Below are 26,337 nucleotides of genomic sequence, written 5' to 3'. Positions count from 1 at the left end.
AAGAATACATTATTCCAAAAGTTATTCATACATTAGAAATGAAAAAAATAATAGTAGAGCCATCTGGACTTGCCTCGTTAAATAAACATTTTTAAAAATGAAGGACTACAATCTTACATTTTCTGTGCATAAATGTTGAGACAAAAACAGGCCTGCCGTTATAATGTGACATAAAGTCCATTGCTGTGAGTAGTGATGTCATGTTATTGACCCTGTGACCTGTGAGTCTATTACCATAGTGCAGGTATTCCCAAACTGGGGTACGCATACCCCCAAGGGTACGTGCAATACCGTTGGGGGTACACCAAACAAAAATGTGATTCACGTTAAAAAAATAAAAACCTTTTTTTTTTTATTCTTCAAATTTACAAATAGTACATTCATATTTCCCAAAGGGCTATACATTTGGGTGAGTTTCCTTTCTCACCTGAGTAGCCTCGTTTCACTGCCAAAAATAAAATGAAACCATCTAGTGTTCAGCGAAATAACAATACAATGTCAAATACAGATAGCCTAGTCAAATAATTAACATCCAATCACATTAACCGTTACTCTCTCACGGGAAACCTCAACTCTTGAGCAGACATTGCCTTCATCAAACAACACTGTTTCATGACGCATCAGTGACATGGCAGGAGATGTTTTGAAACAATTACTGCTTCGCATACAAGCCAGTGAATTATATGCGTTACAGCTGGATGAGTCAACAGACGTGGCGGGCCTGGCACAGCTCCTGGTATATGTCCGTTATGTTTATGGGGGGTCAATTAAGGAAGACATCCTCTTCTGGAAACCAGGACATGAGAAGATATTTTTAAAGTACTGGACAGCTTTGTGACATCAAATGGACTTTGGTGGTCAAGATGTGCTGGTACCTGTACTGATGGTGCAAAAGCCATGACAGGGAGACATAGTGGAGTGCTAACGCGCGTGCAAGCAGTTGCTCCCGACGCCACTTGGGTACACTGCAGCATCCACCGAGAGGCTCTTGCTGCCAAGGGAATGCCTGACAGCTTGAAAGACGTTTTGGACACTACAGTGAAAATGGTTAACTTTGTTAAAGCAAGGCCCCTGAACTCTTGTGTATTTTCTGCATTATGCAATGATATGTGCTGTGACCACGTAACAATTTTACAACAAACAGAAGTGCGCTGGTTCTCAAGGGGCAAAGTATAGACAGGTTTTTATTTATTTATTAAGAGACGAGCTTAAAGTTTTCTTTACTGACGATAGTTTTCACTTGTTTGACCGCTTGCATGATTACAAGTTTCTCACACGACTGGCCTATCTGGGTGATGTTTTTTCTCGCCTGAATGATCTGAATCTAGGATTACAGGGACTCTCTGCAACTATATTCAATGTGCAGGTGGATGGATTACCTTGGCAAAGGAGAAATACTCACTAACAGGGATGTAAAGAAATGTGTGGACAAAATTTGAGAGAAATACAATTTGTGTGTGTATGGAACATTTCTGGGATCTTTTATTTCAGCTCATGAAACATGGGACCAACACTTTACATGTTGCATTCATATTTTTGTTTAGTGAGGTTGCAATTTCTCACACTCAAAACAATGAATGACAGACAACGGCACAATGGCACGTTTTCTTTATTAAAGTGTCAGACAAAACTTTGTAAAACCATTGTCATATCCCATTCAGTACCCTCCATTACTATAGTTAACATTGATAAAATTCCAACTCAAATGTTGCTCTTGAAATTTAAAATACAAAATGTATCTACAGAGCTTCCTCAACCAGTCATACACAGAAACGGCAGAAAAATAAGGGGGAAATATGCAACTGCCAGATCCGGTAATCATAACGGGCGTGAGAGAAAAGGAAAGTAAAGCTATTTTCTTCCCCAGGACTCAAGTTTTAGTCCAGTGTGAGAAAGCACAGGCACCATAAGTAGGACCAGGAGTCTTTCCAATACCTGACCAGGAAACCACCTTCAACTACGGCTTCGAGTTTTCCCTGGTCTGGTCATATGGTCAGGAAACCCTAACATGGTCTAAGATCTGTTTGTGCCATCTCGCTAACCCCTAGTTCATTTTTGGCAAGACAGCACGAGGAAAAGCCCCTGGCCCATCTACAGTGTAACAATAGGACCAGCTCTCCTCCGCCACACCTCTTGAGGTTGTCCAGAGGCGATGACATGGTGAGTTTGTCTGTACATTCAATAGTAGAGTGTGAGTGCCAAAATGGACACGGGTTCTCTTCAGTCCGGTAGAGGGACTCTCCTCGTGGGGAGTACTCCAGTAGAGGAGAGCAGCATTCAATAACATGTAACATTCTGGGGTAGCCATCTTAACCAACTCCAGATTCATTAGTAACAGTTGCCCGTAGCAACCAGGACTGGTACCCTTGGCTGGTACGGACCTTAAAATTGCAGAATCAAGATACAAAAAAGCGGATTGTTTTCCCTTTAAATGGGAAGAGGTCTTAATTTACAAAGTCTCATGAAAATTACCTAGCTAACTGTTGGAGGTAAGCAATTGACCAATGGGGGTTACGTGGCTTGATGAGAACAACTGTATCATAAATATAATAGATTGTTTTTCTCCATAAACAAAAAGTCACTGTTATACCATGGTGTTGCTCTCTCCCACTTTGTCCACGAACTGAAAGAGAGAGAGAAAATAAACTAATTTAAGTCAGTCTACTGTCCCCTTTGCAAAGTAGAGCAAAAATAGATGACATATACAAGCTTGGCTAAAACGTTTAGTGCATAGTTGTACATGGGAAATGAAATGTTTGCTTGACGTGACTGATTGAGTAGACTATTCAAAATGGCGTGTAGGATAAATGCTGTTGCTGGTGTCCTAGTATAAATTATTTCCAATACCAATGGTTCCCTACTCTGGTCAGGCATAAGGCAACATTACAGTATAACATACATTATAAACAGATGTGAATCATGCTCACATGCAAGGGAAAATCTGCAGTGACTGACCAAGACAGCGGATTGTCCTCAGAGTTAATTATGAAGGCTTTAAAAGAGAGAGACACATTCTCCTCAAAACAAGTGACTTCACGAACATACACCGCATACCACACACACACACTTATATGACAGAAGATTGAGTGACACAGTATGAGACACTACAGCCTTCCAGAACCAATGTCAGAGACCAATTGGAACCTGTGTTGTCTTTAGTGTAACCACCTCAGCCCACCCAGCACCAACTGCATTGTAGCTCCTGTTCCCATACACTTCCACTACACCACTGTGTGAGGAAGAGTAAGTCTACCCACCGGGAAAAATGCATCGAAACTATTGGAGCGTTTCTTTTTTTTACCGTGACCAGCAATCAGAATTTACCCAGCTATTTAGTTTTTACCACTATATCTCTGAACTCACCCCACTGATGAATGGGAGGTTTAGCAGGGAGCCCAGGAAGGGTATCCTTCTGATGAAGCCTACTGCCGCTGGGAAGAAACCCCTGGAGAAGATAAAGAGAGAGTTAGTTGACAACAGCAAGCACATGATGACGGACTACGGATCTTTACACGCAGCAAGCCTGGCTTAGGTTTTGCACTCAAAACAGGGGGACGGGGGGGGGGCGAGGGGGCGAGACAGTTGACAGGGCAAACAAAGATGTCCTTGGCTTGTTTTACCTCCAGACTGCATCTTATTCGAAAGATAAGCTTAGGGCCTGTACTTGACCCACCTGAATAAAAGGAAAAATCCATAGACCTCTAGGACCACTCCCACAATTGGCCAGCCAATAAGAACGATCAACACTCCACCCAGGAAGAAGCTAGTTGCCTTCATCTTGTGTTTTTGGAAGAAGAACCGGAACGTCCTCTCCAAACCGATCACAAATGACAGGCCAGCCACAAACAGGATCTATAGCGAGATAGAAGGGACAGGGAACAGACAATGTCAATGTTTGTTGACAATGACAGAGTACTTCACAGTTAAACCCTACAACTCCCCACTCCTCTATAAGGTGGTGATTGTGCTCAGTTGATAATCAGAAAGGCGAGGAGGGCTCTGCAGCTGTGTTTTTCTCAGTGTCACTCAGAGATAATGTAATTGCATTTCAGACCAACGTTCCAATAAATATAGCAAAACCTAAGCCTCGTATGTAGCTGCAGAAGGTAGACAAATACATGAACAGTGGATGGTGATGATGAAATCACTCACATTTCCTATGGCAAGGAGGGCTTTGTCAAAAAACAGTATCATTCCAAAGAAGAGGAAAAACACGCCGAAGCCCGTTAGTCCCATTCCGATCTCTGCAAGAAAGAAGAATCACATTATTTAAAGTATCCAAGCACACTAACGTTAATACGTTTGAATCACAGGATGGGAGGGTTGAGGGGGGGACAACTCATAACAATGGCCGGAACGGAGCGAATGGAATGGCATCCAACCTTTCCACTGCCTATCCTCCCAATTGACATCCCCCGTCCCTAACTAGCCATCTGGTTCAGGATGAATATGTTATTAATTAGCTAGCTATAACGTTAGCTGTCAATGGTCACTCTATCTAGCAAACAAATACGATTCAGCAGGCTAGCTATTTCTAGCTGTTTTCCTGTTTTAGTAATGTAGCTGAGAGGATAGCTTGCTAATGTTAGTTAGAGAGCTGGAACAAATTGGCAAGCAACAACCGTTAGATAAAATATAAATCGCCTTACTCTGTGAGTCCGTTAAAGAGATCATTTTGACAATGAATCAACAGCTTGTAAAATATAAAAGTTGACACTGTCAATTGTAGTTTACTAAAATACAAGTTCAGGTGCTGCCACTGTAGCACTAGCCACGTCTTCCGGAAACACGCCTTCTTGGTTTCATCAAAAAGATCATTCTTCCGGACAAATTCAGGGTTGCATTCAACATTCTAAAGGGTTGTATAAAAACGTTAATTAAAAAACTAAGGAGAGCACTTATCTGCTGAATATAACTAGTTAGTTGCTGGAAAATATATTCCCTGCCTACATACACGTCCATTTTACGGATGGAAAATGTTTTCAGGTTGAATTGTATCGTAAAATAAAAGGTTAAATCAAAATACAACATTTATTCAGCATTGATTGCAGTTGGTTTGTTGAATGTACCCAATATCACGGAGAAAGTGAAACAACCACAATCTGATTGGTCTGCACAAGAAGAAAAAAAAAAATCACCCGCGCGAGCTGTCTAGCAACCGTCAAGAAAAAAGGGAGCGCAAATAAACAGTGCAAACTCGAGAAGTGAGGGGAGTACATTTTGGATGGTGAGTTTTGCTTTGTTCTTTCAACATCCTCTTTCCCTAATTTTCCATAATTTCGTTCCACATTTTAGTTTAATTAATGACTAGCCAAATATGTAGCTGTCAAAAAGTATAATTTGCTAGCTGGTCAGCTACAGGTTGGCTAACATTAACATTAGGCTGTTTGGTGGAGCAGGTGGCTGATTCCCGATGGAGGCTGGTTAACGTACTGCTAGGGTGGTTGATCATTGGCAATCTATTTATCTAACTATCATTGGCTAGCAAGCTAATATGGTGAAGAAAAAGCTAAGATAAAGGGTAAAGCCACATGGAGGAAGGGTGGGGGCTTTCCCGGTTCACACGTCCTTTTACTTTATACAATACATGTTTACATTCCGCCCTGCTTGCCAAAAGCTAAAGGAAACAACTTGTTCGTGTATGGATAGATTCAAAGTGTATTTTATGCATACAGTTTATAATATATCCTTGGATAATTAATAAATAAATAAAGCCCGAGGGAGTGTGGTATGTGGCCAATATACCACCTAAGGGCTGTTCTTATCCATGTGCTAGGACACAGCCCTTAGCCGTGGTATATTGGCCATATATCACAAATCCCCGAGGTGCCTTATTGCTATTATAAACTGGTTACCAATGTAATTAGAGCAGTACAGATACATTTTGTCATAGACATGGTATATGTTCTGATATACCACAGTTTTCAGCCAATCAGTATTCAGGGCTCGAACCACCCAGTTTATAATGCACATTATACCATGGCATCGTTGAGTACTTGTTTCTGATTGGCTTGAAGGACATTCAAGAGCGTGCATTATTTCCCTAAACAATGGACAGTATAATTGCACTGTAGAATTAATTGCCAATAGTTGATTCTAACATGATCGATGTTTGAGCTGATTTGGAAAGCAATAGTCGAATTGAAAACATTATTGGCATTGTTGAATTTGATTTTCATAATGGTAAGCTAGGACATACCCATAACATTCAGCCACCACCGTGCTTGAAAATATGGAGAGTGCTACTCAGTGGTGTGTTGTGTTGGATTTGCCCCAAACATAACACTTTGTATTCCGGACATAAAGTTCATTTCTTTGCCACATTTTTGTGCCTTATTGCAAACAAGATGTATATTTTGGAATATATTTATTTTCAGTGTTGTTGATCCATCCTCAGGAGAAAACTTTTCAAAACCATTCAACTCTATTTTATATCTCCGTTTTTTTTCTTCTCAAACTTCTGGGCGATTCTCGTAAAAAAATATAAAATGTTTTCTCTAAATAAGCATTGTTGTACTATTAAAGGTCAAATACACTGCATTTCAAACAGTCAGCAATAATCTAATGAATTCAGGGCTTGTGAAATTATATCTAGACTAAATATAAGCCTTCCACAACCATAAAACCCACAAATAATTTCATTATTTTATAAAAATATTTTAATAACCTGCTTTTTAAAATGTTTTTATAATCACTGATCTGGCTTTCAAGTATGTCTATGAAAATGCCCTTTTTTGTTACAAATTTAACTAGTATCATGCACATTCACTGATAATGACTAACTTCTTGTAGTAGGCATTAGGCACTAGACAATTAACACAGGTCTCATCAACAATATCTCAAGCCCACGTGCTAGTGATTAGCCAGCTAATCTTTAGACAACTTTGATCTAGTTGCTAGCTAACAAAGTTGAACAGTTGAATTGTTATGAACACACCCTTCTGTCTGTCTCCAACTGTTTGAAAAGCATGTCCACTTTGTTCAGATGTTGAAATCAAGTGGCCTACCTTATTTCTCAGAATGAGAACGAGTTGCCAAGTACTTATTTAATTGTGTTTTATTCTTATTGCACATTTATAAATCACAGACTAGACAGCTAGTATAATAACAGCCCTTTGGCTAAAATGCTGCTAGCGGTAAGTGGTACCCCAATGCCGCACGGACAAACTTGAGCATTCATTTTCCAGAATCAATGTTCATTGACACTCTCGTTTTAGTAGTCTGCTTTGCGCACAATTTGAGTAGTTGAGACAACATTTCTAACGATACAGTTTTTAACTTCTCTATTACAGTAAAATAATGTCTCAATGTGTTTTGGTGTCCATATGACCAATTCTGCAGGACCAAAATGCAAATAGTGAGTTGAAACCGCATGTCAGAGAGGAAGATGTGATCTCTCAATTTTGTTGGTGTGAGAGGAAGGGGGAGGAGCTTGGTATGTGTGTAAATCATAGACGAAGAGATGAAGCAAGATGTTTCACTTTTGATTAAGTCTGTTCATAAATAAGGCCAATGTGTTTCTATGGGCTTATTTTGGATCTAAACATGTCGCCTACCTTCCCACCTTTGGGACAACGACTCCTATTGTTAGGGCGGAGGCCAGTGACACACAATCTCAGTTTAATCTATTTTAAATTTAGGCTGCCTGTAACCCAACAAAATCAGGGGGAAAAAACAAGGGGTAGGAATTCTTTCTGAAGGCACTATATCTTGCTAGCTACATTGCATAACACTGCCATTTCCCCCCTCATTCAACAGAGTGATAAAAGTCTGCAAGGTGATTGATTGTGTTGTAGATTTGCCTTGGAAATGGACAGTGACAATGCCGACGGTAAGTGAATGTGATCTCACATTTCTATCCCCTTTCTTAAAATTATGGTACCAAACCCATAGAGAAACAGTGACTGTGAGATAGTCTGATGTGTGTCTGACATCATTAGCACCCTACCTGTGAAACACAGGTCGTTAGTGACTTGGAAGTGTCAGACCTGACAGGCTCCTCGTCTAGGATCGCATATGATTGGTCCCAGAGGAAAGCTAACCAGGGCAGATTGTGCTTTGAAATGGATATAATAATTTATATTAGGCCCTGGTCAACATGTTGATAAACACAAGGATTTAGCACAGCATTTAAAAGAGAAGAACTGTGGAGTGAGCTTGCTGTTTTCAATTTCTGATTCATGGTACCACTGTTGTCTTTGTGCATGTGTGTTCAATGCATATTCTAGATTATTTCTATGCAGGGCCTAGAAACCGTAGAAATTTGACTACAGGAAAAAGTCATTTAAAATATCAAATAGTTATTAACCCAATGCTCTCCTCCCTACCAGAGGGGCATGTGTGTTACATGAATGCTCCATCGTAAGTAGTAGATACCATAGAGCACGTTGAATACAGCAAATGTTTTGTTATTTTTTGTTAATATTCTCCTCCCCAGACGTGCAGGCAGGGCTGGACTCTGTGGAGGCTGAGCTGGAGGTGGTGAAGCTGCAGATAGCTGAGCTGCTGGAGAAGCAGGCTAGCCTGACCTCCAAGAGGAAACAGCTGCTCCGCAGGCTGGAAGAGCCATGTGACTCCACCCAGCCCTCTGGATCTGGACCTGCAATGACCAAGCAGGAGCTGCTGCGCTATGAGAATGATGGTACGGTAGAGGCTGTATAGGATGTGGCACATATGTACAATTTACACTGAGTGTACAAAACATTAAGAACACCTTCCTAATATTGAGTTGCACTTCCTTTTGCCCTCAGAACAGCCTCAAGTCATCAGGGCATGGACTCTGCAAGGGGTCGAAAGCGTTCAACAGGGATGCTGGCCCATGTTGACTCTAATGCTTCCCACAGTTGTCAAGTTTTCATGATGTGCTTTGGGTGGTGGACCATTCTTGATACACAGGAAGCTGTTGAGTGTGAAAAACCCAGCAGTGTTGCAGTTCTTGACACACTCAAACCGGTGCGCCTGGCATCTACTATCATACTCCGGTCAAAGGCACTTAAATCGTTTGTCTTGCCCATTCAACCTCTGACTGGCACACATACACAATCCATGTCTCAATTGTCTCAAGGCTTAAAAATTCTTCTTTAACCTGTCTCCCCTTCATCTACTCTAATTTGAAGTGGATTTAACAATTGACCTCAATAAGGGATGATGGCTTTCACCTGTATTCACCTGGTCAGTCTGTTAGGGATGCAAATTTCGGTCAATTTTGCTGCCGACTAACTGACCCTTATTAACCGGTCAACAAACAGCAAAAAAAATGAGGTGACCAACAGAAAATACTATCAGAGATCTGAATATAATGACGAAATACTTACATTTCCGCCCTAACAATGGGAGTCGTCCCAAGGCGAGAAGGCAGGCGACAAGTTTAGGCCCAAAATAAGCCCATAGAAAAGCATTGGACATATTTTGGCGAGAGTGAAACCTCTCGCTTCGCCTCTTCCTCTCTGATACTATTCATGCATACAGTTGAAGTCGGAAGGTTACATACACTTAGGTTGGAGTCATTAAAACTCGTTTTTCAACCACTCCACAAATGTCTTGTTAACAAAGTATAGTTTTGGCAAGTCGGTTAGGACATCTACTTTGTGCATGACACAAGCAATTTTTCCAACAATTGTTTACAGACATATTATTTAACTTATAAATTCACTGTATCACAATTGCAGTGGGTCAAAAGTTTACATACACTAAGTTGAATGTGCCTTTAAACAGGCTAATTGACATCATTTGAGTCAATTGGAGATGTACCTGTGGATGTATTTCAAGGCCTCTGCTTGACATCATGGGAAAATCAAAAGAAATTAGCCAAGACCTCAGAAAAATAATTGTAGACCTCCACAAGTCTGGTTCATCCTTGGGAGCAATTTCCAAACTCCTGAAGGTACCACGTTCATCTGTACAAACAATAGCACGCAAGTATTAACAACCATGGGACCACGACGCCGTCATAGCGCTCAGGAAGGAGATGCCTTCTGTCTCTTAGAGATGAACATACTTTGGTGCGAAAAGTGCAAATCAATCACAGAACAACAGCAAAGAACCTTGTGAAGATGCTGGAGGAAACAGACACAAAAGTATCTATATCCACAGTAAAACGAGTTCTATATCAACATAACCTGAAATGCCGCTCAGCAAGGAAGAAGCCGCTGCTCCAAAACCGCCATCAAAAAGCCAGACTACGGTTTGCAACTGCACATGTGGACAAAGATCATACTTTTTGGAGAAATGTCCTCTGGTCTGATGAAACAAAAATAGAAGTGTTTGGCCATAATGACCATCGTTATGCTTAGAGGAAAAAGGGGGAGGCTTGCAAGCCGAAGAACACCATCCCAACCGTGAAGCACGGGGATGGCAGCATCATGTTGTGGGGGTGCTTTGCTGCAGGAGGGACTGGTGCTCTTCACAAAATTATGTGGATATATTGAAGCATCTCAAGACATCAGACAGGAAGTTAAAGCTTGGTCGCAAATGGGTCTTCCAAATGGACAATGACCCCAAGCATACTTCCAAGGTTGTGGCAAAATGGCTTAAGGACAACAAAGTCAAGGTAATGGAGTGGCCATCACAAAGTCCTGACCTCAATCCTATAGAAAATTAGTGGGCAGAACTGAAAAAGCGTGTGGAGCAAGGAGGCTGACAAACCTGACTCAGTTACACCAGCTCTGTCTGGAGGAATGGGCCAAAATTCACTCATCTTATTGTGGGAAGCTTGTGGATGGCTACCCAAAAAGCGTTTGACCCAAGTGAAACAATTTAAAAAGGCAATGCTACCAAATACTAATTGAGTGTATGTAAACTTCTGACCCACTTGGAATGTGATGAAAGAAATAAAAGCTGAAATAAATAATTCTCTCTACTATTATTATGACATTTCACATTCTTCAAATAAAGTGGTGATCCTAACTAACCCAAGACAGGGAATTTTTACTAGGATTAAATGTCAGGAATGTCACCAACACATCTATTGGTCTCGGTGTGTTTCCAAGGGTATGGAAGTCGGCCATAATAACGGCCATCTTTAAATCAGGCGACCCTGCTAACGTGAGTAACTACAGGCCCATTAGTATACTACCTGTGGTGTCAAAGGTTGTTGAAAAGTGTGTAGCAGAACAACTGATTGCCCACCTCAACAACAGCCCCTTCACATTACACTCCATGCAGTTTGGCTTCAGAGCGAAACACTCCACAGAAACCGCCAACTGCTTTCTTCTGGAAAATGTAAAGTCCAAGATGGACAAAGGGGGTGCTGTTGGGGCTGTGTTTCTGGACCTAAGGAAGGCTTTTGATACTGTTAACCATGAGATTCTCATCACAAAATTGTCCAAGTTCAACTTTTCCCCTGATGCCTTGAGATGGATGAAATCATACCTGGAAGGCAGAACTCAGTGTGTCAGAGTGAGCAATGAGCTGTCGCCCACTCGTAGCTATGATGTGGGCGTGCCCCAAGGGTCAATACTGGGGCCCCTCCTGTTCAGCCTGTACATTAATGATCTGCCTTCTGTCTGTACTGGGTCTGAAGTTCAAATGTATGCAGATGATACAGTGATATATGTGCATGCAAAGAGCAAACAACAAGCTGCACAAGAACTCACTACTGTAATGGTCCAGGTTACAAAGTGGCTCAGTGACTCGTGTTTGCATCTCAATGTGAAAAAAACTGTTTGCATGTTCTTCACAAAGAGGGCAACAGATGCTACTGAGCCAGATGTCTATGTGTCAGGGGAGAAGCTCCAGGTGGTATCCGATTTTAAGTACCTTGGCATCATACTTGATTCCAACCTCTCTTTTAAAAAGCATGTGAAAAAGGTAATTCAAATAACCAAATTCAACCTAGCTAATTTCCGATTTATATGAAATTGTTTGACTACAGAGGTAGCAAAATTGTACTTCAAATATATGATACTCCCCCACTTAACATACTGCTTGACTAGTTGGGCCCAAGCTTGCTGTACAACATTAAAACCTATTCAGTCTGTCTACAAACAGGCTCTCAAAGTGCTTGATAGGAAGCCCAATAGCCATCATCATTGTCACATCCTTAGAAAGCATGAGCTCTTGAGTTGGGAAAATCTTGTGCAATACACAGACGCATGTCTTGTATTCAAGATCCTTAATGGCCTGGCTCCCCCTCCACTCAATATTTTTGTTAAACAGAAAACCTAGACCTATGGCAACAGATGCACAAGGTCTGCCATGAGAGGTGACTGTATAGTTCCCCTAAGGAAAAGCACCTTTAGTAAATCTGCATTCTCTGTGAGAGCTTCCCATGTCTGGAATACACTGCCATCAGACACACATAACTGCACCACATATCACACTTTCACAAAATGCTTGAAGACATGGCTAAAGGTCAATCAGATTTGTGAACATGGTCCCTAGCTGTGTGTTGCCGCTTTCCATGTTGTCTGTTGTCTGTAGCTTGTGAGGTGTGGAAACACTTTGTTGCTTTTATGAATTTTGTCTTGCTGCTTTTTATTTTATGTTGCTCTGTCTGTATGCTGCGTCTTGCTTGTCCTATGTTGCTTTGTCTTGCATGTTCTATGCTGCTATTGTCTATATTGTAATTGTTTTTAATAACCTGCCCAGGGACTGCGGTTGAAAATTAGCCGGCTGGCTAAAACCAGCACTTTTACTGAAACGTTGATTAATGTGCACTGTCCCTGTAAAAATAAAAAAATAAAACTAAACTAAACTGAATTGTGAAAAAACGAGTGTAAGTGTATTTGGCTAAAGTGTATGTAAACTTCCGACTTCAACTGTACAAGTACTCAACATTGTTCATTACGAACTTAATGTTAACATGCAATAATGGCAATGCTATAACCTATTAGTGACATGCGACTCCTGTCATGAAACAGCTAATAAAGCATTTTGCCCAAATGCATTTAGCGGAAAACACAGTTCTAAAGTGCGCACCTAATGCGAGCAGTGACAGAGAGAGAGAAATCTCCTTTAGAAAGCGTCAAATAGCAACTACTATGATGGGTTGCTAATATGTCTAGGATTGTGCCTTTGGCTTCTGGACAACGAAATAAAGTTTATATGAAAACCAATAGAACAGGAGAGAAATCCTGGTTAATGGCATGAGGAAGTCATTATAAAATAATTACCTCCAGGTTTCTATGGATGGATTTTTTTTGCAAGGCTACTTTGAAGGAAGGTAAGACACGCCTCATTATTTCAAGTAATTTAAAATGTTCAGGTTTCAAACAATTATACTGCCTCAAGCAAACATTACTGATAGTCAACGGTTGGCAGGCTATATATAGCCTATGCATCCAAATAGCGAATGGGAGGTGAGATAGAGAAATAAAAATAGCTCCTTTTTTAATCGTGGCCACCAAAATGAACACGCGTTTTGTTGCGCAATGACTGGGCTTACAAAAGCAGGTTTCACTCCAGTAGCCTACAGGCTTTTTGAGGAGCTATTATCGCGCTGTCTGACAGGCGGTAGGCCATTCCGCTCTTCAATATTCTCTGTATGCTGTGCGCGCGGGATAAATAACATGCATGACGGCTAACAAATATACACATGCGCCAATTTCATTCCACAAACGAACATTATGCTAATAAACCTATAGACGGAGAAGCATGATTGGTCAAATGTTTTTTTCAGCTAACCAATTAACAGTTAACCTTAACAACCCTAGTCTATGTCATGGAAAGAGCAGGTGTTCCTAATGTTTTGTACAGTGTGTGTGTACAGTACCAGTCAAAAGTTTGGACACCTATTCATTCCAGGGTTTTTCTTTATTTTTACTATTTTCTACATTGTAGAATAATAGCGAAGACGTCAAAACTATGAAATAACACATATGGAATCATGTAGTAACAAAAGAAAAGTGTTTTGTTGATTTGTTAAACAAATCAAAAAGTATTTAATATTTGAGATTCTTCAAAGTAGCCAGCCTTTGCCTTGATGACAGATTGGCACACTCTTGGCATTCTCTCAACTAGCTTCATGAGGTCACCTGGAATGCATTTCAATTAACAGGTGTGCCTTGTGGAATTTCCTTTTTTCTTAATGGGTTTGAGCCAGTCAGTTGTGTTGTGACATGGTAGGGGTGGTGAACAGAAGATATTTGGTAAAAGACCAAGTCCATATTATGGCAAGAACAGCTCAAATAAGCAAAGAGAAACAACAGTCCATCATTACTTTAAGATATGAAGGTCAGTCAATAAGGAACATTTCAAGAACTTTGAAAGTTTCTTCAAATGCAGTCGCAAAGAACATCAAGCGCTATGATAAAACTGTCTGAGGACTGCAACAGGAAAAGAAGACCCAGAGTTACCTCTGCTGCAGAGGATAAGTTCATTAGAGTTAACTGTACCTCAGATTGCAGCCCAAATAAATGCTTCACAGAGTTCAAGTAACAGACACATATCTGTTCAGAGGAGACTGCGTGAATCAGGCCTTCATTGTCAAATTGCTGCAAAGAAACCACTACTAAAGGACACAATTAATAAGAAGAGACTTGCTTGGACCAAGAAACACGAGCAACGGACATTAGACCGGTGGAAATCTGTCCTTTGGTCTGATGAGTCCAAATTCTAGGTTTTTGGTTTCCACCGCCGTATCTTTGTGAGACACAGAGTAGGTGAACGGATGATCTCGGCATGTGTTGTTCCCACTGTGAAGCCTGGAGGAGGAGGTGTGATGGGGCTTTGCTGGTGACACTGATTTATTTAGAATTCAAGGCACACTTAACCAGCATAGCTACCACAGAATTCTGTAGCGATATGCCATCCCATCTGGTTTGCGCTTAGTGGGACTGTCATTTGTTTTTCAATAGGAAAATGACCCAAAACACACCTCCAGGCTGTGTAAGGGCTATTTGACCAAGTTGCTCTCGGAGGATGTGTTGGTACCATTCTTTATTCATGGCTGTGTTCTCAGGCAAAATTGTGAGTGAGCCCACTCCCTTGGCTGAGAAGCAACCCCACACATGAATGGTCTCAGGATGCTTTACTGTTGGCATGACACAGGACTGATGGTAGCGCTGACCTTGTCTTCTCCGGACAAGCTTTTTTCCGGATGTCCCAAACAATCGGAAAGGGGATTCATCAGAGAAAATTACTTTACCCCAGTCCTCAGCAGTCCAATCCCTGTACCTTTTGCAGAATATCAGTCTGTCCCTGATGTTTTCTCTGGAGAGAAGTGGCTTCTTTGCTGCCCTTCTTGGCACCAGGCCATCCTCCAAAAGTCTTTGCCTCGCTGTACGTGCAGATGCACTCACACCTGCCTGCTGCCATTCCTGAGCAAGCTCTGTACTGGTGGTGTCCCAATCATGCAGCTGAATCAACTTTAGGAGACGGTCCTGGCGCTTGCTGGACTTTTTTGGGTGCCCTGAAGCCTTCTTCACAAGAATTGAACCGCTCTCCTTGAAGTTCTTGATGATCCGATAAATGGTTGATTTAGGTGCAATCTTACTGGCAGCAATATCCTTGCCTGTGAAGCCCTTTTTGTGCAAAGCAATGATGACGGCACGTGTTTCCTTTAATCATGGCTGACAGAGGAAGAACAATGATTCCAAGCACCACCCTCCTTTTGAAGCTTCCAGTCTGTTATTCAAACTCAATCAGCATGACAGAGTGATCTCCAGCCTTGTCCTTGTGAACACTCACACCTGTGCTAACGAGAGAATCACTGACATGATGTCAGCTGGTCCTTTTGTGGCAGGGCTGAAATGCAGTGGAAATGTTGTTTTTGGGGGATTCAGTTCATTTGCATGGCAAAGAGGGACTTTGCAATTAATTGCAATTCATCTGATCACTCTTCATAACATTCTGGAGTATATGCAAATCACCATCATATAACAACTGAAAATTAACTGAACTTAACTGAAAATTAATATTTGTGTCATTGTCAAAACTTTTGGCCACGGCTGTACATGACTCCATATGTGTTATTTCATAATTGTGAATTATTCACTATCATTCTACAATGTTTGTTAAATGAATTGAGAAGCACAACCACACTGCTGTGTGTGTAATATGTTCCAGACCTGGGTTCAAATACTATTTCAAATATCAATAATATCAATTACTTTCACATACATTTCTAAGGAAGTACTCAGATTTTTTATTTTTTGAAACGTCAAGTAGTTGAATATTGGAATGTATTTGCCAATGCTCATACACTGACTCAAATACACTCCCATACATTTAAAACAGGTATTTTGAAAAAGTATTTGAAAATACTTTCAAATAGTAGGCTAATTATAGGAAATGAAAATACATCCAATAGAAGTAGTTGATTCGGGCCACATTATTTGAAAATACTCAAATACATATTTTAAATAACTAATAATTGAATACACATGTATTTTAACTCTGCCTATCTTTTTGGATGTAAACATATCAGATATATCTTTCCAGGAGCTGAATTGCGCAGTTCAATTTAAAGCAAAAATGAATATGTAGATTGTGCTATTTTATTAGGTGGGCTACAATCTTGAAGGCTGAATATATTGCTGTACTGTATTTTGACATGCTTAAATGTTGTCTTTCCAAACCTAGATTTCTCGTGGTCAACAGAGCTGGGGCAGAATCTGAAGGATGTCTTCCAGCTCTCTAAGTTCCGTCCTCTCCAGCTGAAGGCCATCAACCTTAGTATGTCTGGTAAAGACCTCTTTCTAGTGATGCCCACTGGACGAGGGAAAAGCCTCTGCTATCAGCTACCTGCAGTCTGCTCTGAGGGTAAGGGGAGAACGCACACACACCCATAAAATGCATGCATACATACATGCATTACACGCACGCACACACACACACACCAGGTGCATATACTGAAAACACTAATGTTACAGTTCATTGAATAATTGTGTGTGCTGTGCAAACACGTACTGCAGACAGGGCTCTAAATGAACATGTTTCATTGGTAGCTCTGGTGCACCCCATTTTGTTTTTTTAAGTTAGGAGCACCAGAAAATAAGATTTTTTTCAAATTAATTGTGATACAGACTATATTGGACCTATATGAACTTGACTTACTTTTGAACCACATGTTATGCCTTAGAAACTAACACTGTGAAGACATGAGTTTATTATAAAGGCTAAAATGTTAATACGAATGAATACCTGTCATTGAATTTTCAAAGTCATTTGTAGAATATTAGGTTTCTACATTGTGTAAAAGCACTATTTTCCTATTGAGATGCATTACGTTTAAAATTCTATACTATCTTTAAGAACGTCAGGTTTGTGATGACATGCAGGAGCTCGGTCGTACAGTACATTCATTGCTCTCCTGAAAAAGCTGTCCCTTTTTTCTTTCTGTGCCCCCAAATGTTTGGATATACTGGTAAAGTTACCAGGGTGTTAGCTAGCTAGCCAATTCGGTAACATGACTGAACAAAGTTTAAAAGGGCGCACTGTGCTACAAAAATAAAACTCCTGGTCGCACAGCAAAATATTTGGTCACATATGCAACTAAATTAGTCGCACTTTAGCGCCCTGACCGCAGATGGTTGCAGCCATTACTCGCTGCAGTGTTGTTGTTTTTAACGTGTGTTTGTGTGCTGCCAGGTTTCACTCTGGTCGTAACTCCTCTAGTGTCTCTGATGGAGGATCAGCTCATGTACTTAAAGTCCATCGACGTTGAAGCCGTCTCTCTCAACGCATCCAGCAGTAAGGTAATGACCAACACAAACATATGTTTGATTCTTTGCTGGTATTGATTATGATTATAGCTGTAGGATTCGTGTTTGATTTGACTTCTGCTATGCACCTCAGGAACATGCTAAAACGGTCCTAGCTGAGATGACGGACTCCAAAGCGCCTTTCAAGCTGCTGTATGTGACTCCAGAGAAGATAGCGAAGAGCAAGCTGCTGATGTCGAGGCTGGAGAAGGCCTACAACGCAGGCAGGCTTAGCCGTATTGCTGTGGACGAGGTGCACTGCTGCAGCCAGTGGGGACACGACTTCAGACCTGGTGAGAGACCGTACAACTGTACTGTATATGGACTACTTACTCTTTATTAGTCTCCTTGCTTTGTTTTGGAAGGTAAAGGGCCACTCAAACATCACTTTACGTTACAATACCCAAACAAGGATATCACCATGTAATAAATAGAACACTTCAATGTATCTCTATGCATACCACTTAGAATGCATGCCCAATAGATTCATTCTATTGAATCTATAGATTAATTAATTCTAAGGTGTATGCTGTGAGTTTTGTGTTGGGCTGATAGCCAACTACCCTTCCTCTTCCGCCAGACTACAAGCTCCTGGGGATCCTGAAGAGGCAATTCCCAAAGGTTCCGTTGCTAGGGCTGACGGCCACGGCAACCGGCAGTGTTCTAAAGGACTGTCAGAAGATCCTGTGTGTCCCTGAGCCAATCACACTCACCGCCTCCTTCAACCGCACCAACCTCTACTACGAGGTGGGCGTCATGGCAACTATACACACCTGGCCGCCACCTGTTTGGCAAACACCTGTTGATGTTCTTTTGACCTTTAAAAATACACACAAATACACACCCGCTGTATCTCTGCACAGAAGTATTTGAGGATCTGTACTGTTTATGTGTCTCAGGTACGCCTTAAAGACTCGAACAGTGATGATTCAGTCAGTGACATCTCCGCACTGATCAAGGAGAGATATAAGGACCAGTCAGGTACTTCGAAAGGAAAAACAAAGGATAGGTCAAAATTCAGTTTGTCCCATTTTCGAAACCATCAGCAGCTTGTTATCCAGACTTGAGGTATTATGCTTTTGCCTTTGGCAGGGATAGTGTACGTGTTTTCCCAGAAGGATGCGGAGACGGTGTCAGCAGACCTACAGAAGAAAGGCATCAATGCATCTCCATACCACGCTAACATGAATCCAGAGGACAAGTCACAGGTTCATCGCAAATGGGCCACCAACAAGATCCAGGTGGTGGTAGCTACTGTGGCGTTCGGGATGGGGATCGACAAGGCTGACGTCAGATTTGTCATCCATCACACCATCAGCAAGTCCATAGAGAACTACTATCAGGAGAGCGGACGAGCAGGTAGACAACTCTTTTCTCCCCACTCAAAAATGTGATAATTTAGAAACAACACCTGATCCCTTGACCTCAGAAAATGCCGAATACTATTCTACATTTGGAAGAGAGAAAAAATCCCCCTCTGATTTTCCAACTGCGCTTCTTCTTCGACCGCAGCCATGGGAGTAGACAGTTAGTTTTTAAACTCTTTTCCTCTCAAAACTCTTAACTTATTTCCCCTTATCTTTACCATGGTCATCTCTCCTTTCCTCCAGGCAGAGACGATAAGCCGGCTGACTGCATTGTGTACTTTGGCTTCAACGACATCTTCAGGATCAGCACCATGGTTGTCATGGAGAACGTAGGACAACAGAAGCTGCTGAACATGGTCGACTACTGTCAGAATGTGGACAGGTACTGAGCTGGACCAATAACAACGCTCTCATTGACAATTTCAGTTGTGTAGATATCTGTGTGAGGATCTCTATTGTTTTAAGGTGTCGGCGCTCAGTGATCGCTGTTCACTTTGATGAGGTTTGGGACGATGAAGGATGCAACGAGATGTGTGACGTCTGTCGTCATGGCAATGGTATGTATACAATATAGTGAACATACCACTTTTCAAATCCAACGTACATGGCGTGCTAGGGGCGTAGGAGTAGATTTGGAATTTGGCATATGAGTTACACTCCCATCGAATGGAAAGGTCTGCCATCATTTATGTTGAGTCTTCATACCTAAGATGCCTGTGTTTTTATCCAGACTATATCACGGTGGACATCACGCAGCATGCTAAAGATGTGGTCCAGATTGTGGAGCTGGCGGGCTCTCTGGAAGAGAAACTGACCCCCCTGAAGGTGACCGAGGCGTGGATGGGGAAGGGTCCGGCCAAACGCAGGAAGATGATCCAGACCACCACCTTGTCTCGCCTGGAGGTGGAGGCCATCATCACAAGCCTACTGCTGCAGGGCTACCTCAGGTACTGACTGACTTCACTTTAAACCCTTTACCAGTTTAATATGCTTACTGCTGCAGGGCTACCTCAGGTAGGCCTACGACCTAGGGCATGTTCAGCACACCATAGGAAAAACTTTGCAACAAAAATTGTTTTCACTTCAGGCTGTACCTCTCTAAAGAACAGATCCTTGTCTTACATCAGGTACTGACTAAGGACAAATAGGGTTGTCTGGAGATAATTGTGAGGTCACAATGGACTTGTATTACTGCACAGCTTGTTGCTTTTAGATTGTTGATCTTTGTTTGATACCCTTTCCCCCCCCTCTTCTCCACAGTGAAGACTTCAGTTTCACTCCATACACCACCTACTTCTACCTGAAGCTGGGTGGTAAGGCACCACTGCTGAAGAACCAGAGTCACTCCATCACCATGAAGATGAGGAGGACAGGCCTGGACGCCAACACGGTCAGTACTACACAGCAAACGGTACAGGAATCATTCAGGCAGGAAGCCTTTGGGTGCATCTCAAGAGACTAAAGTGGCCTCCTCCCATCTGCACGGAATCAATATGATAAATGACTACCCGGTAATAGCTTTTTTTGGTTGTCATTTATTTTCTAGTCCGTGCAGACTAAGGATAGGAAGCCACTTTTGTCTGAAAATACGTACATCATGTCTCATCTTTTCTGCTTATCACATTTTTTTCTATTTCTCCTTCTGCACTTCTGAAATATTTCAGTGTAATGTGTAATTATTTCCCTGTACTTTACTCAACTTTCTCGCCGTCTCAATCCTCATGTCTTTGCCCCGTCTTCTCTCTGCCCTTTCAATCCGTTTAGTCTTCCCTGTATCTGCTCTGTGTACCTCCTATTGTTTACTTGTCTACTGATCTGCAGGTAAGTGAACTATGTTGTCAGTTTCTTTTCCTTTCAGGCCAGCGGATGAAGGATCTCGATTTTTCTTCAGCATTTTGATTGATTGAATAATACAATCAACAAAATCAGAGCGTTTTCCCTTTTTTATCAATGTTAATTATTCTTTTAAAGATTGGGTAGAATCATTCTTACCATCATTCTTATTCCTAATCACTCTATGTAAATCACTGTAGTTCTAATGCTGTAGGTTTTCTAAACAATGTAGTGTTGCGTAGTACCAGACAGGCGCCGATATCAGGGCTCCAAGTGTAGTACAACACCTGTGGGTTTGGGTGTTGCTGAGACCTAGGCCTACTTATCTAATCCATGTTGATATTTGCTAAAGGTGACCAAGGTTTCGGTAATGGCCGATCACAATCAGTCCTAACACCTTGATATGGGAATGATTCATGTTTCTGGTTCTCCCATGTCAATTCTAAAACCCCTTCTCTTACGTTATTACCCACACCTAGCTTAGGTGAATGAGTGAGTGAATGTGTGTGTGATATGTGAGAGACAGACAGGTTAAAGCTGTTGTTGATAACCTACAGGTAAAAGTGTCCCAGGTAAAGACCAAAGAAGGAAAGAGATCTGGTGACAATGCTGCAAACTCCCCTGTCACCAAGAAAGTCAAGAGAGACCTCTAGTGCCCCCCTGAAGAGACCAAAGAAAAAGTACAGTTCCCCGATTCTCTATTCAACCCACTGCATCTATGGCATGACACTGTCTGGGCAACCATGTGTATGTCAATCAGGTTAAAGACAAATCTGTAACGTTGGGCCCTGAATGATATCCAGAATGCATAATTATTCATAAAATAATAGAATATGCATGATGTCATACAGTACCATTAAAGTTTGGACCTACCAACTCATTCAAGGGTTTTTCTTTTTTTACATTGTAGAATAATAGTGAAGACATCAAAACTATGAAATAATACATATGGAATCATGTAGTAACCAAAAAAGTGTTAAACAAATATATTTGAGATTCTTTAAAGTAGCCACCCTTTGCCTTGATGACAACTTTGTACACTCTTGGCATTCTCTCAACCAGCTTCATGAGGTAGTCACCTGGAATGCATTTCAATTAACAGGTGTGCCTGTGGAACTTCTTTCCTTAATGACGGTCAGTCAATCTGGAAAATGTCAAGAATTTTGAAAGTTTCTTCAAGTGCAGTTGCAAAAACCATGAAGCGCTATGATGAAACTGGCTCTCATGAAGACAGCCACAGGAAAGGAAGACCCAGAGTTACCTCTGCTGCAGAGGATAAGTTCAAATAAATTATTCAGAGTTCAAGTAACAGACACATCTCAATATCACCTTTTCAGAGGAGACTGCGTTGAATCAGGCCTTTGCTGCAAAGAAACCACTACTAAAAGGACACCAATAAGAAGAGACTTGCATGGGCCAAGAAAAATGAGCAATGGACATTGGACCGGTGGAAATCTGTCCTTTTGGTCTGATGAGTCCACATTTTAGATTTTTGGTTCCAACCGCCGCGTCTTTGTGAGACGCAGAGTAGGTGAACGGATGATCTCTGCATGCGTGGTTCCCACGTGAAGCATGGAGGAGGAGGTGTGATGGGGCTTTGCTGGTGACACCGTCAGTGATTTACTTAGAATTCAAGGCACACTTAACCAGCATGGCTACCACAGGATTCTGCAGCGATATGCCATCCCATCTGGTTTGCGCTTGTTTTTCAACAGGACAATGACACAAAACACAGTCTAAGACTGTTGAAAAAGCATTCATCATGAAGCTGGTTGAGAGAATGCCAAGACTGCAAAGCTGTCAAGGCAAAGGGTTGCTACTTTGAAGAATCTCAAATATAAAATATATTTTGATTTAACACTTTTTTTGGTTACTACATGATTCCATATGTGGTATTTCATAGTTTGACTGCACTATTATTCTACAATGTAGACAATGGTAAAAATAAAGAAAAACCCTTGAATGAGTTGGTGTGTCCAAACTTTTGACTGGTACTGTATTTCTGTAAACACTTATAACCATTGTTACAGCTTTCATGGTTTGTGTCCTAACTCAGTCCTGTGTGTATGTCCTGTCAATGTCTACACACATGGCTGTAGATTCATTATGGAGCATGCTTTCACTAACTTGCGCTATGCCACACTAACATTGGGGTTCACTAACATGGTTCTGCATAACAACATGCCCAATCCAACCATCTTCGATTTATGATTGGTTCTTCAGTAACGTCAGGGGTTATTGACACTTCCTGTTGTCTCCCATAGGAGGACCAATTAACTGCTGGAGTTAAAAAGGTGGTGGTGACCTCCCAGCCTCCTCCTCCCGTTGCCCCCAACAACAGCAGCACTCCCCCTCCCAGACACAACAAACTGATCAAGATGGATAAAGAGCAGCAGAATCTGGCCAGGAAACAAGACAAGGACCATGAACAGACAGAAAGTCAGACAGGGTACGACCAGAATGACCCTGCAGCTGCCCAGCCCACTGCCATTGAAGTAGACGTAGAGATCAATATTATAGAGAATGTTAATGACAGCGAATCCCCACTACCACCATTAAAACTAAATTCAAAACCTAAATCAACAACCCCTCAAAAGAAGCGAAGGAAACCCTGTACTGCTGCGGTCCCAGCTCCTTCAGAAGGTGCAGTTACAGACTCTGACCACCGGAGGCCAGCATTGGTCAACTCTCCCGCCCAGGTCTCCATCATCTCTGAGGCTGCAGTGGAGGAGCTCTGTGACCTGAGGAACTACTACAGCAAACAGCTGAGGCGGATAAACTACATTTCCCATGAGTACTTGCAGAATCAGGGGTGCTCAGACCCAGGGGTGCTGGCCTGTATCAGAGAGCCACTAAAGAGCCTGCGCCTCCCCCGTGGCTCAACCATCGCCCGGACGGCACGTAACCTGTGGACCAGAGTCAGCTCCAGAAGGAAACTCATCCAAAGATGAACCTTGACCTTACATGGGACAGTTAACATTCAGATGTGGACAATACTGTATCTCTTTCACGTCTCACGTTGCCAGACCTAGAGCCCTGGGGCAGACAAATCTACTTTTTTCTGTGCCACTTAATGTTCTATTTTTCTGGATTGGCTTTGACAGAGAATATCCCCATCCAAGTTAGTTTGTAATATTTTACGGTTGGATTAATACCACTGTTAGCCTAAAATGAAGAGCTGTTTTTGTTGACATTTCAATATTTTACTTTGGATAAACTAACTCCCATGAACTGAAAGGTTTGTTGAACTGAAGAATGTTTTCACAATGTCACTTTTTTTAAAAATATTCAAACATTCCCTAATCTAACAGCCACAATGTGCACGCTAGTGAATTTGATTCACTCTAATACGGTTTATAATACTGCACTGCAGCTTTGGAATAAGAAGGTCCATTCACATTTGAGGAACACAGTATATATCTTTAGCTATCATTAATAAAAATCTGATTTTAAAATGTAAATGTTTCATGTGACCATTTCAATTTGAATCTTTTGGTTGTAAAGTTTTTGCACCCTCTTCTGGTATATTTTTAAATAATTCCTTTTCAGTTACACGAACTCCCCAAAAACACAGTAAGAGCACTGATAAGGAAAATAATTACATTAAAACGATATTGAATCTACAAACGCTGTAAAAAAAAATGGTTGAATCTGCTTAAATTAAGGCAACAATTTAAACAATATTATTGAGTAGATGTAATTATCTTTTGTTTTTGAAGAAAAACAAGTTATTCAAATGTACACAATTAAAGTCCAGGGAAATAATAATAGTCGTAATATGAATGAGATTTACTTCATTTCTGATGAGTTACTTTCAGTGATGGTGTCTTAAATACATTAAACAATGCCATTTACCAGCTTTGGCAGGCATTGTAAAGTGCTCAATCCATCTGCAGTAACTGGAGGTAGAACTGCAAGCATTACAATGTGCTGCATTTGCCTCTTGTTTAGGGTGCTGATGGTGGAAATGAGTGGTCTCACAATTGAATGTCAATTTGTCTGACGGTTTTGATATCCATTCATCATGATCCATTACACCTTATTGCACAACAAGCTGCTTAATACTAATATATAAATATACTTTTCTTCAAACATGTACACAACTTTGTGTAAAAGAAACGGTTCTACAAATGTTGAATTACCCACAATTCTGTAAAAACAGCCATTCATTTAAATTCTCTCTTTGGTTATCCTCAATATACTTAGATTTTATGCAACAGAGTTGGATTTATTCTTAACTTGTTTGGTAAAATGACTTGCATTGATTTTATTAAGTATGTTGGTTCAATTCACCCCAGAAGTTTTTCTTTACAGTGTATTGCAGATTACTCATAACCCTTTTCTTGAAAACAATGTTAACTCGAGGTTTGATATTGATACGCAAATCTGTTCTTAGCCCTGCAGGATTCAGTCAAGAGCCCCGTTTATACCTGGTGCTAACACGTGTCCTGATCTTGTCCACATTTTTAGACAGGTTAAGACGATTAAAAGAACTGATTGTGATCAGAAATTCCAGACTGTTTCCAGAGGTACTCAGGGACGAATTGATTGGTTGGATGAAAGCTCGATGGACAGGTCAAAGAGTGTACAGGTGAGAGTTAAATACAGAAAAGCCTTCTTTAGGGAAGTAGGTTCGAGGGCGTTAAACACGGTTTGCGACACAATGTTGCCAGTTGGAATTTTTTTTATTTTTTTATTTTACCTTTATTTAACCAGGCAAGTCAGTTAAGAACAAATTCTTATTTTCAATGACGGCCTGGGAACAGTGGGTTAACTGCCTGTTCAGGGGCAGAACGACAGATTTGTACCTTGTCAGCTCGGGGGTTTGAACTCGCAACCTTCCGGTTACTAGTCCAACGCTCTAACCACTAGGCTACCCTGCCGCAGCTTTTGTTTTCCAACCTTAATCACAATTCTACCTGACTGAACAGCTTTATATGTAAAACAAAAAACTAGTTGTACCCTCCCAATTGCTTGTGCAATAGACTAGGCACTGGGATAGGGACCAGGATGTCAGGTTCTAAACTTGCCAATGCCCTTTCTCAACAAAGGTATATTTATAGCCCTGGTTACACCTTGCATTAACATGTGGTTTTTGTGGTCAAATCGAGATGATCCGATCACTATTAGCGGCTACACAAGGATCACATACACACGCGTGCAGGTTGAATAAAGGGAAAACAATGCATAAAAAAAATCCATAAATTAATCATTATTGTGCAATTCATATCTATAGCTACATTGAGATTTATCTTTCATTTTTATCTGGATTTAGTGTGTGGGCCTAACTGTACACGTGCCAAATGCTTTGGTAACTTGGGCAGAAAAAGTTCACATCGATCCACTGAGGAAAAAAGGGAAGGCGCATTTTTTGCGGGGGTTAGTCGGCTGTGGGCCTCATATTTTCACTATCACATGTAGTCGGGTGGTTGCAGATGGGTTATTAGCAAGTGCTGTTGAACAAACAGCTGACCACCGCATCACTAGTCTACACA

At 41.3% G+C, this 26,337-nt stretch overlaps 2 protein-coding genes across 5 annotated transcripts; one reads left to right on the top strand and one right to left on the bottom strand.

The window, feature by feature from the left end:
• Positions 1–1,593: 1,593 nt before the first annotated feature.
• On the bottom strand, positions 1,594–5,227 carry LOC110490186 (vesicle transport protein GOT1B). Of its 3 annotated transcripts, none has more exons than XR_002468675.3 (6): positions 4,650–4,823; positions 4,153–4,244; positions 3,674–3,852; positions 3,364–3,445; positions 2,928–2,992; positions 1,594–2,623 (listed from the first exon to the last, which is right to left on the bottom strand). XR_002468675.3 is itself a non-coding variant. In XM_021563419.3 (6 exons), the coding sequence occupies exons 1-5, from the start codon at positions 4,672–4,674 to the stop codon at positions 2,984–2,986; spliced, it is 387 nt and encodes a 128-aa protein (XP_021419094.1). In that variant the 5' UTR covers positions 4,675–4,824; the 3' UTR covers positions 1,594–2,623; positions 2,956–2,983. The 3 variants fall into 3 exon arrangements, 2 of the variants coding, with proteins under 2 accessions (XP_021419094.1, XP_021419093.1); XM_021563419.3 differs by having other exon boundaries at positions 2,956–2,992; positions 4,650–4,824; XM_021563418.3 differs by lacking the exon at positions 2,928–2,992 and having other exon boundaries at positions 4,650–5,227.
• LOC110490184 (ATP-dependent DNA helicase Q1) lies at positions 5,075–24,303 on the top strand. Of its 2 annotated transcripts, none has more exons than XM_021563415.3 (15): positions 5,075–5,227; positions 7,759–7,831; positions 8,438–8,641; positions 16,522–16,701; positions 17,530–17,636; positions 17,737–17,935; positions 18,223–18,389; positions 18,542–18,623; positions 18,735–19,001; positions 19,253–19,391; positions 19,475–19,566; positions 19,740–19,956; positions 20,270–20,399; positions 21,400–21,522; positions 23,107–24,303. In XM_021563415.3, exons 2-14 carry the CDS (start codon positions 7,810–7,812, stop codon positions 21,493–21,495), a joined length of 1,902 nt encoding a protein of 633 aa, XP_021419090.2. In that variant the 5' UTR covers positions 5,075–5,227; positions 7,759–7,809; the 3' UTR covers positions 21,496–21,522; positions 23,107–24,303. The 2 variants fall into 2 exon arrangements, 1 of the variants encoding a protein (XP_021419090.2); XR_016486734.1 differs by having other exon boundaries at positions 5,093–5,227; positions 19,740–20,023.
• The last annotated feature ends 2,034 nt before the right edge of the window (positions 24,304–26,337 follow it).

This window comes from Oncorhynchus mykiss, chromosome 15 (genome assembly GCF_057628025.1).
Source record: "Oncorhynchus mykiss isolate SJ-2025 chromosome 15, ASM5762802v1, whole genome shotgun sequence".
Classification (NCBI taxonomy): Eukaryota; Metazoa; Chordata; class Actinopteri; order Salmoniformes; family Salmonidae; genus Oncorhynchus; species Oncorhynchus mykiss.
Note: the sequence above shows the minus strand (reverse complement) of the source record. Positions and strands in the feature narration are given on the sequence as shown.

Coding starts and splice junctions, on each gene's coding strand:
- LOC110490184 (XM_021563415.3), top strand. CDS start 7,810: ATGGACAGTGACAATGCCGACG. Junction 18,390..18,541: donor GCACCAACCTCTACTACGAG/GTGGGCGTCATG, acceptor TATGTGTCTCAG/GTACGCCTTAAAGACTCGAA. Junction 20,400..21,399: donor CAGGCCTGGACGCCAACACG/GTCAGTACTACA, acceptor GATAACCTACAG/GTAAAAGTGTCCCAGGTAAA.
- LOC110490186 (XM_021563418.3), bottom strand. CDS start 4,674: ATGATCTCTTTAACGGACTCACAGA. Junction 3,853..4,152: donor CCCTCCTTGCCATAGGAAAT/GTGAGTGATTTC, acceptor ATCTCGCTATAG/ATCCTGTTTGTGGCTGGCCT. Junction 3,446..3,673: donor GGATTTTTCCTTTTATTCAG/GTGGGTCAAGTA, acceptor TATCTTCTCCAG/GGGTTTCTTCCCAGCGGCAG.